Source organism: Patagioenas fasciata, chromosome 12 (genome assembly GCF_037038585.1).
Source record: "Patagioenas fasciata isolate bPatFas1 chromosome 12, bPatFas1.hap1, whole genome shotgun sequence".
Classification (NCBI taxonomy): domain Eukaryota; kingdom Metazoa; phylum Chordata; class Aves; order Columbiformes; family Columbidae; genus Patagioenas; species Patagioenas fasciata.
The window spans coordinates 19,536,774-19,551,597 of NC_092531.1; the positions used below are offsets into that span (position 1 = coordinate 19,536,774).

General features: G+C 48.1%; 1 protein-coding gene across 2 annotated transcripts in view; it reads right to left on the minus strand.

Moving 5' to 3' along the window:
- Positions 1-14,824, minus strand: part of ST8SIA2 (ST8 alpha-N-acetyl-neuraminide alpha-2,8-sialyltransferase 2) — a 31,983-nt gene that overhangs the window by 14,686 nt on the left and 2,473 nt on the right. The window contains exons 2-3 of one of the 2 annotated variants that reach the window (XM_065847473.2): positions 2,135-2,197; positions 88-216 (exon numbers count right to left, since the gene is read on the minus strand). In XM_065847473.2, the coding sequence (XP_065703545.1) occupies positions 88-216; positions 2,135-2,197 (192 nt within the window). The remainder of the gene's footprint in view (positions 1-87; positions 217-2,134; positions 2,198-14,824) is intronic. The other variant, XM_071814004.1, reaches the window with a different exon arrangement.

The following is a 14,824-nucleotide window of genomic DNA, read 5'->3' on the forward strand; positions in this document are numbered from 1 at the left end:
TTCTTTAGATGATATACAGAGGCAATTTGCCAGCTTGCACTGGAGAGGACCAAATCTGTCTCTTGTCCTATAGGTAATTACCAGTACCTGATCTTCAAAGAGAGTGTCTGGTTGTGTCTCCATTTGGATGAGGCTGGTTTAATGTTGTGCTTAATGCTTTCATTACTTCTGTCAACAACAGCTGGAGACGAAGAGTCATTTATTACTATTTCAGCTCTAGAGAAAAGAAAGACAGGGTGAGAGAGAGACAGGATTCGTTAGCATCCCAATGGCACTTCTAATCACTGTCTTCGGCTCTGGTTGCTGGAATTCAAACTTCATCAGAAAAGCAAAATTGTAGTTATTAGTTAAACAAGAACTGAAAGCCTGTTTGTATTCTGCCACACTCAAGCAGACAGACACAAATCCTTAAATACCTGCTCGCTTACACGAACACAGACTTACAGCCAGGCACAGCTCTACAGAAAGCATAATCTTACACATCTAGCTGTTGAAATGCATGCACACAAAAACACAAGCAGGCTCACAGACAAGGCCCCCCAGAGCCCCGGGAAGCCCAAAAAATTCACTGAGACATGTCCCACATGGGCTCTTGTGGTCACACATGAGCAGCCCAAAGTGGAGCCAGCTCAGCTCCTGCAGCGAGTTAAAATCCTCATCAGAGAAATCCAAACTTCACTTCAGCCAAAGGAGAAACCAATTTATCTGAGCTGCTGGGTGCTGCTTGTGACATCGGGCTACGAGCATCCCGTACCAAGCAGGGGGAGGCTGGCTCACTGATAACTTTTTTCCCATTTTAGAAGACAGCACGAGGATTTCAGCATCCGTATCGGCTGCTCCAGACCCAGAAATGAGCATGGGGATGGGCAACAGCTAGATGCTGTGGTTTGGAAGTGATCACTGGGAGATCCCAGCTTTTAATCCCTGCACTAAGCAGCAAATCAGCCCCAGCACTTCAGTGCCATTTACATCAAATGGCATGAATTAAGGGAGCCTCTGAATATTTGATTCCAGCCAGCCGCCCTCCAAAGAGAATACCCAAGTATCTCATCAAGAAGCTGCGCGTGTGTCTGCAGCCCCAAAAAAACCTTCACACTTCAGAGCACTCTGAAAAATACACAACCGAAGCACTCGCTATCAGCTAAAGGGAATCTCCCCCTTCAGTGCAAAGGGTTTTTTTCCAGCTGGGAAATGGTTTGTAAATAAATACATTTATAAAAGGCATGTAAACCCCAAGCAGGGCAAACAGCGAGAGATGGGGCAGAGCTGGTGGCCCAGGCTCATGGGTAACATCCAGCTCCCAGCAGCACATGTCCAGCCCAGGGAAGGAGCTCCCAGGACACACTGTGGTGCACACTAGGTAGTGCTGCAGAAAGGCAAGGAAATATGTTTAAAAATGCTGGCTGGCACTGTCCTTGTGTGTATGTGTACAGTAACCCTCCAGAGGCTGCCAGTTGAGACCTCTGGATTTGTTTGCATCTTGCATTTTGCCATATCACCTCATGTCTTGCAAAGCTTATTTATGAGGGGTCAAAAATCATAACAGGAATAGCGCAAAGAAACCTTGGGAATTGCTAAGATTTTTGTTCGTTTTGGCCATTTTCTGTGTTTTGATCATTTGTGATGACATCACAGGATGACATCATTCTTCCTTTCTAGCTTTGCAACTGTGTCACTTGGTAATGGTGGGTTGACATGAAATTATTGTAAAAGTAACAGAGAGACACTGAATGAAGCTGTGACGCCACAAAATGACTGCAATGGAGCAACATTACTGAAGTGCATTCTGACAAAAACTGAATGAAATTCTGATGTCAAAGACAGCGATCGCTCTTATAATAGCACATACTAAAACTATGAAAGTAGCAACTCTATCACTGACTTATTTTCACAATAAGTAACTCTCTCTCATTCTCTCAATCACCGCAACTTGCAGATCCTTGGTTATTTGCAAATGATTATTGCACTGTGCTGGGGGAAGAAGGGGGAGAAACGATTAAGAAAATGCAAAGCAGAACTGAAAAGAAACAGATACATTTGCTAAATAAGAACAGCACTATCCAGCGAAGAGGAGAAGCAGATTAATAGCTGCCTTACAGCAAAAACAAATGAACACAAAATCTAATTTACAAACCTATTAGATTTGCTATGTAAGCTGTTCACAGCTGATCTGATTGTACCTCTGCCTCCAGAACTCCTGCAAGACAAAGGAAATGCATTATTTATAAACCCAGCTCCTCTTTGCCAAGCATTGTTCAACAGTCAAGAGATCCTGCTCTGAAGGGCTCCGAATGGAGACACCGCTGCACCATTCGCATCCCAGCCTGTCCAGAAGGGAGATATCCTGGTGTTTGTCAAGGGCTTTTCACATCCATCGTCATTGCTGCCCTACCGCGACCGTAAAAATCATTCTGGCAAAAAAAACTCCTAACCAACCCAATTAATAATACCTGCGCATCTAACCAGCCATCAAAGGCATCTGGTCTCTGTCATCAAAGCAGCACGCAGCCTACAGGTTGCATTAAATACATCTCTACTTTGATTTTCATGAGTCAGGTGTCAGCAGTGCACAGAGGAGGTCTCCTCCATCTCCAGGTTGCCAAGGGACCTCTGTGTCCTTCTCAGGTGAGGACTGAGCCGAATGATCTGAATGATTCCCACCACTGTATTCATCTTGGCCTTTCAGTTCAGACCACTCAACATCTCTATTTTATCCAGGCTGAGCCACCAGCCCCCTGGGCTACTTGTGAAGACCTCATCCTCACAATGCAGCTCCTCCCAGCTCCCAGAGTCCCAGGTCAGACCCAGGGCCCCCTTCCAGCCCCCTTCGATCCCATGAGTGCCCTGAAGCCCCTGATGCCATGAAGCCAACACAGCGCAGTCACTTGCATGCTGGCACTGAGACCTCAAGTGACAGCCTTGTCACTCCCACGGCCTGACACCACCGCACAAGGACGGGTGCCAGACCTGCCTGAGCGAGACCTGTGGGAATGAAGAGCCAAAGTTTCCAGCACCAAGTGCTAGAATGATGCTATAATGAAGAACAGGTGGGACGAAGCCCCTTCAGAAACCAATGCCACTCACACGACCTGTCAATCCTCAGTTAAACATAAATACACACAAGTATTGGCCTGCACCTAGTTGGCTGCAGAGCTCCTTCTTGCTTTAGGTTGCTATTTTCAAAAGGGTCACAAAGAATCGGTTGCCCATTTGGTGATGCTTAGTGGGAGCTGGGTTCCCAGTCAAACACACACATTCATTCCTCTGTTTTAGTGTTTCCATTGCACAGAGATCCAAATGAACACGCTCACAAAGAGAACCAAATCCTCTTCCAGCAGAAATATTGTCACTTAGAAATAAACACCTTAATGAAAAATGTATCTCGGGAGCACGTATTTCTGCCAGCCCTGAAAAAACCCCAAATGCATTAGACATAAATGAACAAGAAATAGAGTGCGTGACTGTTTGGTGCCATCAAAAAAGATATTCAGACTTGTGTGATGTGATGTAAATCCCTTCGTTAGGCTGAGCACAGCTCTCAGCACTGCCTAACATCAAACCCTGGGAAATGCCATGATGGTCGTCCCGTCCCTCCCTCCTGCTGGAGACCATCCACGGCCAAGTCAGAGCCATTCTTGCTCCGACACTCTGCTCTGACAAACCTGAGAGTCAGCAAGCTTTTTCATTTTTTGGTGCATCAAGGGAACAGCAGGACTAGCTTATTCTTAGAGCCTACTGGCATTTAACAAGCCTCTGCTTTAATGGGGTTCACGGCGGGGTGTGGGAGCAGGCTGGATTAGCGTGCAAACCACGCATCCTTGCCGAGACATCTCCTCTGAAGGAGCCTTCCAAATGGGATTCACACTCCTTCACACTTGCTGTAAGACAGATACAGGGACTGGATTAAGAGCTTAGAAAAAGAAATGCTGCTCCCTGAATAAGTGCTGGTTCACGATCTCTGCAAAAGGGGGAAAAAAAAATCAGAGATATTAGGAAGTGGAGAAGACCTGTTAGCTCTCAGCTCATCCATGTTTTGCAGCTACGGCAGGACTGATTCGAAGCATCACAACATATTATTCAAATGCATTTATCCAATCTAGTTTTACATGCCCTCAGCGACAGGTCTGTGCATGTCTCCTCCTGAAATTAAGGCAAACATCAGGGCTGGAGATGCTGGACGTGAGGAAGCCAAGTTGAAAGCACATCTCCCAGCTCACAGTGTGCAGGGATGCACAAGGGGTTCATCTGCCCAGATCCCCTGCTGAGCAGCCCCTCAAGGTTTGTTTCAGGGGTTATTCATTCTCCCCTAAGCACTGTGAAAAGCAAAAGTTCGCAAAATATTGTAACACAAACAGAGCACAAAGTGTTCTGCTGTCATATATGAGCACAGAGGAGGTGGCTCATCAGTGGAGGAGCAAACAGCACTCTGCTAGTCATCTTCCCATGCCTTGCTCCATGGCACTGCGCTTTGCTGGCCACAGCCACTGCTGCAGGGCAGCATTTGGCCCAGCAGCATCCAAGATGCTCTTGGTGGACACCTGAGATGCTGGTAGAGACACTGCTCCCTGGACCAGGCTTGGTTTCTCTCTCCAAGACACAGAGATTGCCTGGAGATGGGACATGAAACTTGGCTGAAGGTCTCAGTTGGTTTAATGAATCCTAAAATACTCCTGTGGCTTCAAAACCATCGGCCTTTTGGCCCTTTGTGTCCTACACTGCAACTTTTGGGCACCTTCCCTACAACCTTCCTTTGTACAGTGCTGTGAATATGATTCCATGGGGTGTATTGTCCTGTCCAGCTCCCCTGCTCGGCTCAGACCCCAGCTGGGTACCAGCCCAGCAAACTAGCTGCTCAAAACACCCAGATTTTAGCCAAATTTGGTATTTTCCAAGGTCTGCCATACCACATTATCAACACAAACAAGGCAATATCACTGCACCGCTTCACTTCCCCCACCTGGGAAGAGGAAAACATTAAGAAAGGGAAGGAACTAATTACGAAGCACATGTTAAAAAATAACGTCAGCCCATTTTATTATACCTTGCTGACCTGGAGTTTCAAATCTCTTGGCTTCAAAAGGCAAAGACCAACCTCGATTAAAATTGTACAGTTAGGCATTGATTTTGAAAAGCTTTCTAGCACTACACCATGTTGAGATTGAATTGCTTTATTAATCTAGTTGTTATCAGTTTCATTGTATAGCCAGCTCCACAAAGTACCAACCTGCTTCCTAATCGTATTATTTACAAAACGCTCCTCTTTTGACTTCTGTTGGGATGTTTTCCAGTGATAAGTCACATCTATATGTGCTAATGCCAAATGATTGGCTTATGCCATCCTTTCTCATTTTTGCTTTGAGATTTTCAAGCTGAATTTTGACTATCTAAGATATTATATAGGTCAAAACATTCTCTACTCAGATGTAAAGTGACACTGATTCATGTATCAGAGGATAAAAAAGAAAAATTATGGTTCAGGTCCAAATTTTCTTGTATGAATAATTTCTGACAAATCAGGTCTGCAAAGACTTTTCTATTCACCCGCTATGAATGGGCTGTTTAGGGGTTTTGCTTTATTTTTCATTGTTTCCCACTTCTTAAATGATTCTCTTAATTGTTGCTAGGTACAGTTCGGCCTTGCTTCGAGCAATTTTGATACGTGAAATCAAAGCTGCTTTGACTGAACAAGTAGGTCACACAGACTCTTTGGGCGAGCGGATCTCTAAAAGCCGGCTTTACGCATCCATATTCTCAAATTCAAAAATGGGTTTTCCATGGGTATTTCACAATGCCCACCTCTGATTCCTCCTTTCCCCCCAGTCTCTGTGGCAGAGAATACACATGGGAAGTGGGTACGAGGAGCATGAACGAGTCAGAAATTTCAGCTGTACCAAACCACCCATTTAGCCACATCTGTGGAGTCCATTTCTGGTGGAACAAAACCTCTGCTTCTTCCTGACATTGGGCAACCCCAAGTCCATCTCTTCTCCCGCCTTCACATAAAAGAGAGATAAGAACATCTCCATAACCCTTCGGGGGACTGTTAAACAGAATTTATTAATCTGAACTCCTCAGAGAGTTCAGAGTGCTACAACTGTTATCTGAGGAGTTCAAATGATTAACACCTACTAATTAAGTTTTCACAACCTGCTTTTGCATTAGGCGTATTTTATCATCTTTGTTTTATGACTGAGACAGCAGAGGTGAAGTGGTGTGGCCCATAACACCAAAAATGACAGTCCCCCAAGCCAGGACAGTAGCAGGCGCTATGGGCTTACAGCAGATCCATCCTCCGAAAAATGCTGCTTTTCACTTGCTGAGGGTGAGCACGGCTCTCGCTGTGTGAAGGCGTAGGACACATCACCCAGAGAAACATGGGAATTGATCTGAAAAGGTCTTACTGGCCTGAAAAGCACGTGCCATTGGTCTCCTGAAATGGCTGCAGGCTGTACCAATAAGGCAGTCTATATCTATTAACAAAGAAAAAAAATACTTGCAGCCATATTTACTTTGCTTTTTAAGGGTTGCTCTGATGTTGTTCTCAAGACCAGAATTGGTATTTTCTATCTGAAGAGCACACAAGTGTGATCCCAGGCTGGGTCAGGGACTACCCTCCCAAAATCACCGCCCTCACAACCCATGGGTACCCCCAAGGCAAGGGAGGGGACATGGATCAGGGTGCTCACAGCCCCTCTGCAGGATGCTGAGATGGATCCAGTCACTGTAACTGAGAGTTTTGGGTAAAAGGGATACACTGCTGAGCCACAGAAAATGAAATACAAACATGCACATCATCCTCCTCCTCCCAAATGAGGTACAGATTTTGTTCCTGCTGATGCTCACAGTGATCTATAATCCCGTGTGCACTCATGGGCACAAGCCAGACCTAGCAAGGTCAGGGACTAGCTGGCACCTGCATGCTGCCTTGTTAGAGATGGGCTTGGATGCACTGACTGCCCTGTTAAGTGAGTGAATTAATTTTGCTGACTAAGAGCAGCACAGTCATTAAGCTCAGCCTTGTGCTCCCCGACTCCTCAGAGATGGGGCAGGATTCGCTCAAGCCAGTGCCGTGAAATGTGGATCAGGAGACAGCATTCAACCCTCCCTCCTCTTCCCTGAAATTCAGGGTTTGCGTTGAGACCAGCAGAGCAGCAAATGTGATTCCAGGGCTTTTTGGGGAAAAATTGTAACATTTCCAAGTTGTCTGAGAAAGAAAAATAATTGGTTTCTGAGCACCAACCTGTCCAGCCTGTCCCACAGGGTGTCCCGGGGGCCCAAACTGAGCAGGAACCGAGCCCAGAGGCTGGAAACCGGGATTACCCAGGCACCGTACCCTGGTCTCCATCTGCACATCAGGATGTCACTAAAAAGATGGGAGAAGGGCAAATTCATCGGCAAGTCCCGAGCTTCTCACTAGACACTCAAGTGGTTTCTGAGGGGTTTAGGTCAAATCCCACCCCTATCCATAAAATGCTCTGTTATCACAGAAAAGACAAAATACAGAAAGGCATCACTGCTGGCTAGCCTGACATGTACTAGGTCAACTCACAAATTAGAAACAAAAGCCAAGGTCAGGTTAGAAGTGACAGAATTAGAGATGCATTTTTGACCCGAAAGATCAGGTTCCTGAACACAACATCATGCACCCTCCCCAACACTGGTCTTCCCTCATGCAGAAACACAGCTCTCACCAGCCCATTTCTCATCTTGCCTCCCTGTACCACATTTCATAATATGCCGGGATGAGCAAGGATATCTGACACTTGCAGATCGTTCCCTGTGACATTTCACCAGTTGCTTTTGAGGTTTTCATCCCAGGATGTGGAGGAGATCGCCACTAAGAGAAGTGGTGGCCACTGGGTAGCCCCGCATACCCGCACTTTCCCAGTGAGCAAGGTTCTCTCCGTAGGGATTAGTTTGGAAGACATTTCTAAAGCGTTTGTCTGCTAGGATGAAAGATCCTGTAATACATCTTGATGAGATGTTTGAAATTGCACTTCGATGTGTTTAAAATCTCACTTGTTCATATTGTCACAGCTTGGCAGCCTAAGTGTCAAAAACTTCCTAAATATCAGGTGCTATTTTTACTGCTCTATGTTCCATTCTTTCGATCGAGTCATACGACCACATTTGGGAGAGCGTGCCCATATCATGGCTTTCAGGAAAAATCACCTTGCATCAGCTGGGATCCCAATGCAGCACCAGTATGCAAGCCACAAGAGCAGTGTTTGTGCAGCCAGGCTCGTGGTGTAGCATCTTCCAGCAAGCCAAGGAGTCTCGGTGTAAAAGTGTCAGCCGACGGCACTGCTCTTGTTTATGGTGCTTGCTCTTACCCACCACAGGGAGAGGCAGATCTGTCAGGTTCATGCAAACCAGCCTTGCTAATTTGGTCACCTCCTCCCATGCCACAACCCCACAACCATCACATCGCCCATCCTGCAGGCTCCTTCCCAGGGGCCACAACAAGATGGGAAGGTCAGAGGTGCTCAGCATCCCTACCTGTTGGGTGGTAACCGTGGCTCCACATCAGCTCCCGCGTAAATGAGAGCAGGGTATGACCCTGAGATTTCTGCCTGGTTGCAAATCACTGCATCATCATTGCAAGCGTACGCTGAGGACGCAGGAATCAAGACACATGAGTCTGCAAAACAGAGATGCCTATTGCTTAACAGGGAATAGGCGAATTAGGCTGAAATGTTTATGTGACAAAAGCAGTGAAGAATTAGCAGGAACAGAAAGCTTCGAAGACTAAAGGAGTCGAGGGAACACGAGGGATGCTGGTGGCAGCCTGCCACCAGGATGCTGCTTGGGGATCAGTCTGCACTGGGGTAACCAAACCCCTGTCCCTGCCTTGAGCTACCTGCCCTGAAGGACCTGCGAGAGGCAGGAGGATGCTCGGAGCAGCCCGATGGTTCCTGCTGCCCGTGAGGGAGCCACAGTCCAGGACTTTCATGTTCTGTTCCCAAGCCAGCATGTGCTTTCCCTGAGACAGAAAAATCTCTCTTGTGCCTGCAGAGTGTCAGGTCTCACATCCACATGCGTTCACCATAACGTCAGCGTGGCCTGACTCCATCACCCCGTGATGCTCTTGTTTTACTATGGCTCTAAAGACAAAATACTCATGTGCGTGCAGGGCTCAAATGTCACGCACTTCACCTCTCCCATCCTGCAGACTGGCAGGGCCTTATTCTTTCCTTCATCTCAGGTCTTTCATTACAAGTTTATTTCTGGCATTGGTTCAGTTTCTTTGGCTGTGTTAATGAAACAGCCAGCAAATAAAAGGCATTGAAGGTGGCAAAAAGGATGCAGTGAGGGGCTTGGGACTGGGGCTTGTGTGTCTATTCCCCTTCTGGGAAGGGAGAAGGAAAAAACATCAAGAGCCCAGCAAAGACCTAGAAAGTAGCTGAGACAAAGGCTTCATTGCTTAAAAAACATGTCTACACTATATATTTTTCCTGAAATAATTTTTTTCTGCCAACAGAGCAGAGCTATCAGGGAGTACAAATAGCAGAGCATCAGTCTTGCAGCGGATTCTGTCATCCCAAGCATTCGTGTCCCAAAAGGCAGAAATCCCAGTGGCTCCTGCAGCATCTTGGATGCCACGTACCTTGGGAAATGGGAACGGTGCAACATGAAAAGATTGGGTGTCTGAAGGGCTGTGGGTCCTCAGGCTCATCCTCCCACACCCATCTCTTGCCTGTTTTTCCCAGTGCTCTGTGCAGCCCCTTGGAATACTCATGGTCTCGTGTGAATTCTTCTTCCCCTGTTGACGTGGATGCTGAGGACCTCTCCCGGGCAATTACATCCTCCTGGTGTGGTTCTTCTGTACGAGCATCCTCAAAATAAAACCATGTGCCTACACAATGAGGGTTGGGAGCACCTGGATGGGAGCTGTACCCCACAACCTGAGTTATTTGCCCACCATCACAGGCACTCAGCAGCCATGGAGCTGTACGAGGACCTTTGCAAGGACTTAGTCCCCAGATTACAATGTCCAGATGCCAAATATTGAAAAGCCAGTAGCGGTTTCAAAGCTTGGCCTCCTCTCTTCTCCTTGGCTCACAGAGCTACACAGTGAAAATCCAGGCGGCAGCAAGAAGTTTAAATACCACCTGAGCAGCTGCTGGTTGACAGTCAAGTGTGCTTCTGGGTGTCTCAAAAAGTGCTGGAGATGCCTCAGGATGATGCTTAACCTCACAGGGGAAACATGTCCTCTGTTGTAGCTGCTGGTTGAGAGCTGAATTATATTCCTGAGGACGCTGGTAAAGCCTGGGCTGGGAGGTGACAGGTCACAACGGAAGAATCATCCTTCAATTTGGAGCTGCCAGACACACAGGCGATACCTGGAGCCCACTATGATGCTGTTTGATTGAGGGAGGCCTTGAGAGAACACTTCAAAACTGTGCTGTGGCTGTGACAACATGTGCTTTTAAAAGCAGCCCTGCCTGTAGAGACTGCTGGATGGGAAGGGATGGTGTGCTCAGCATGCAGATGGCCAGCCTGGTTTCTTGTTTTGGTTTGGTTTTGAGTTTGTTTTTGATGTTCCCAGTGGATTTCTGTATGCAACAACAAGGACTTTATTTGCAGTAGCAATGAGAAAGTGCAGCGCTTAAATTTGGAAAGAGCTGACCTGGTGCACAAGCAGCCAGCTTGATGAATCCAACGTTGTGCAAACAAGGGACCTCAGAATAGTCAATAGTGGGGCCAGCAGAGTTAGTGGGACCAGGGTGATGAGGCTGCTGAACACCTGGCAAAGGGGAGCATCCCGAAAGCTGATGGTGTTTCTGCCTTGTCGTGTCACCTCCAGGAGTGCTGGTCACCCCTGGGCTGGTGCAGGGACTCCTCCTAACGGGGTTACCTGGTGAACAGGACATGGCATTTGTGCTGTGGCAGCACCTGTCACTTCAGGAGGACCGTTTTGGCCCCACCGCCCACGCACCGAGCACCCTTATCACGTGCTGCTGTCCCAGCTCATCGTCCTGCTCCCACCCCGCTCCGTCACCACTGCCCCATGGGGTTTTGGGGAGCACTGCGCCCATCTCCCCACATCAGCCCTTTCGCTTCCCGATCGGAGTCAGCGTGCTGCTGTTGATGAGGATGCATCTCCCAAGGCTACCACCACCACCAAGGCTGCTGCTCAGCCCAGACAAGGATTTGTTTAGATTTACGGTGGGAACGCAAAGAACAAGGAGCTGTAAAGATGCTTTTTATCTTTTGCTATTGCATCGCGAGGGGCAGAGCTGCTGCCATCAGCCTGCTCTGCTGTGGCGTTCACTGAAGGACACCTGAAATTCCATTCCCACAGTGAATTCACTGTGTCAGGAAACTCCCTTGTTACCAGAGGCAACTGGGGATGGAAAACAGAGAAATGGCAAAATAATTATTGCCTCATACTGTAGTTTGGGCTTATTTCTTACTGCTAAGGATGACCCAGGCTCACAGAAAACAAATGATGGAGGCAATTAGAGGAAGTCTGTCTTTGGAACAACTGGTTTTTATAGCAATCGTACCTGCAGATGTATTTAAGTAGTGCTGGTCTCAGGGATGAAAAAACACAATACCTGCAGCCTGAAAGCCCAAGGAAAGATAAAGAATCTCCTGTTGAATGCTCTCCTAGAAAACCAACAGCAAGCACATCTGGCATGCAAGCAGGCACCGATGAACAGATCTCTAAGCAGAATAACCACGGCGGCTGCAGAAAATATAAGAAAAAAACCTGACCCCTTTATCCACGTCCGTGAGGAGCCAGGACGGCTCGTGGTGGCAGCGGGACCTGCTGTGTCACTGCTGGCCACGGTCCCAGGGCTCTGCTCTCTGCCCACGAGTACGGCAGCAGCACGGCGGAGCGGGCACCGAACTGCTGATGGCCAAATCACTTAACCTCACCGTTAGCTGCTCAACAAGCCTTCGCTAAATGAACCGACATTTGCAACTCCTTGTTCTCCGCAGGGAGGAAAAAAGGCTTCCTTTGCTTTCCAGACTGGAATAGTGCATTTGTGGGTTTAGAGATGGGAAATAAAAAGCCCACCTGGACAAAAGGGAAACTTGGAGGACTTGCTGGAGCTGCTTTGCTCTTTTCACTGCTCTGGGGGTGGGACTGGCCATGGCTTTGGGCACACTGCACCCAAGAAGCACTAACTGATGAAATGCACCTTCCTCCTCCCTGGTTAGCTCAGAAATTCCCTCTTACAAACTGCTGACTATCAGGACTTGACCAAAGAGCAAGTTTTCACCAGCCATACCGGGAAGCCCTTAGAGGGACCGGGTACATCACAGAACTGGTTTTTTTTCTGTTGTTCCACTGGATTGTTCAGTGCTTTCCATCCCGCTGCTCCCAGCCCTCCTGCCAGACACCAGCTCCCTGCAGGTACCACTGCTCCTGCCATTCCCTCTGAGCTCAGCTTAAGGGAACAAGCCATGGAGATTCAGCTCCTTTAGCTTGCTCTGGGCACCACAGGGGGTTGGACACATCTTGGTGGCTGCCCCCACAGCCCCTGGCAGGCAGCAGGACATGGGAGTGCTTTACACAGAGGAAGGGGAGCTCTGCAGCCAACCTAAAATTGTTTGCTTGAGCTCAAGTTATCGTCAGAAGAGTCGCAATCAAAGCCTATACTGAGTATTTTCTTACTCAAATCAGTGCTCCAGTACTCCAACATTGCTTTTATTTTCCACCGCAATGCGTCACGGGGCTTTTGTTAGAGTCCTGCCATACCCAACGAGTACAAGGGTCTCTCCACTGGCTCCATTTACACGACTAGGTACAGGGTGCCTGTGGGATTCTGTCCTGCAGAGAGGTTTTACTCCAACAGACCAACACAGATAATTGTTTGCTCATGTGCACCCACTGACTGAGTGCACAAAAGTGTATGTTGGTAGAATATAGCTCTTTTTTTCAGCAAAACTTTCTGGTGGAGAGCAAGTGTTAGACTGACTCTGGGTCAGGCACGGTAAATCACAGCAGGACATTTATACTTTATGGACCAGGCTTGACAAAAAGTGTTACAACTACAGACCACTCAGAGCAAGCACATCAGCCACCATAAAGGACACGAAATCTCTTTGTGACATTCCTGAGCCTCTGAATGGCAGGCATTAGAAAAGGGCACATGTGGAAAAAGTGGCATTTTACTGACACGCTTCTAGGCAGGCGAGCAATAATAGATACTCCCATTCGTCACTTAAAAAGCGCAGAATATAATTCCTCTTGTAATCAGGATGGAAAGGCATATGGCCTGGACTAGCAGAAGAAAGGTTGACTCATATTAAGTCCAACCCCTTACCAAGTGTCAAGTGCTCCCTAAGATGGCTCACGCTAATTTGAGAAGTCACCTGGTGGCAGTGGGTCACCAGCTCCCTCTACAGACAATCAGGACACAGCCGGACCCCTGCAGAACTGCTACAGCAGATGCATAATAACAAAGAGTCCCTTTAAACTGCCACCAAGGAGCAGAATTTCCCTCCTCATCGCCGGCAATAATTATTCCACTCGATGCCGAGTCCTTTGTTTTCCTCCACGGCGAGAGGTCTGGCTCGCTCCCCTATCCTGGGGTGGATGAAGAAATGGCTGCGATTGCATTAGTGCTCCCCTAGATTGACGTGAATATGTCTTTTGTTTCCTTCCAGGGAAACAAAGAGCGGGAGCAGGAGGGATGGAGGGAAACGCAGGCGCCACCGGGCTGCAGGAAAAGTTCAGCAGCCCGGAACCAGGTGGTTGTTCGGAAACAAAGTGCCAAGACCATTCGCAACGGCAATGCCTCATCACGGCAGCACGCACCGGTGAGCGCGAGGAGCCAGCCGAGGCGAGCGGGATGAGCACGCCTGCCCGCCCGCTGACACCCCGCAGCACCGCAATTCCGGAGACGCGTGTATAGGTGACACGTATATAAAACGACAGGGATGAAAACCCCCGCGCAGGGGTGGCTGCTGGCTGGGAGGAACGGGCTAATGAGAGCGACACAGCGTCACAAGCAAGAAACTGCTGAATTTTCATCCTTGCCCTGACACCTCTTTGTTTCAGTATCTCGCGTCTGCAGGAGGTGGTATAAGAATATCCGGAGGAGCAAGACGGGACTGCTTAAGGAGCAAACATCTTTCTCAGAAGCCCCTGGCAGGCAGAACAGCTCGTGCCGCCCTCGGCTCCTGCCTCCCTTCACCTGTGATGCTGAGAACTTATTGTCCAGGGAAACAGCATGATGTTATTTTTATTTTTTTTGTCCTTTTGCCAGTAATATTATATTCTTACTTTGTACCCAATGAACACTTTGTTCTTTCCTTCTGCAATTTCTCAGTATTTGTAGGTGAGAGAAAAACGTTCTCCCCCCTGCTCCCACCCATTTGAGGCATATTCTTCCAAAGACAATCCAAATTGCAGGCAGGGGGCAGGGTATGTGTAAAAGTGGGCAAGCTGTTCGCTCCTCACAATAATTAGAGGGTGTTTTGATGCCAAGGAAAAAGAAGAAAAGAGTTGCACCTGCCTGCATTTCCCAGCCCCCCTTGGTGCTGTGAGCCTGCCAGGGGACACCTGGCCAGCTCTTTGCTTTCCTTAATGCTTGGGCTGTAGTGGCCAAAGCGAGGGTGGTCTGTGGGGGTGTGGAGGAGGATGCTGAGCCACATGGTCCATCAGCCAAATATTCTTGGCCTGGGAAAGAGCTGCACAAAAATCCAGTATCGCCCAAACCTCGCATGGAGGGGAGCTGTTCCCTGCCGCACACACAGAGTGCTCCTGGAAAACTTTGGAAGGCCATCTTTCTCTACACCCTGCTGCACATCTTGTTATATACATTTGCTGTCACACAGTCTCCTTTACCTACAGGTGCTGTTTGCA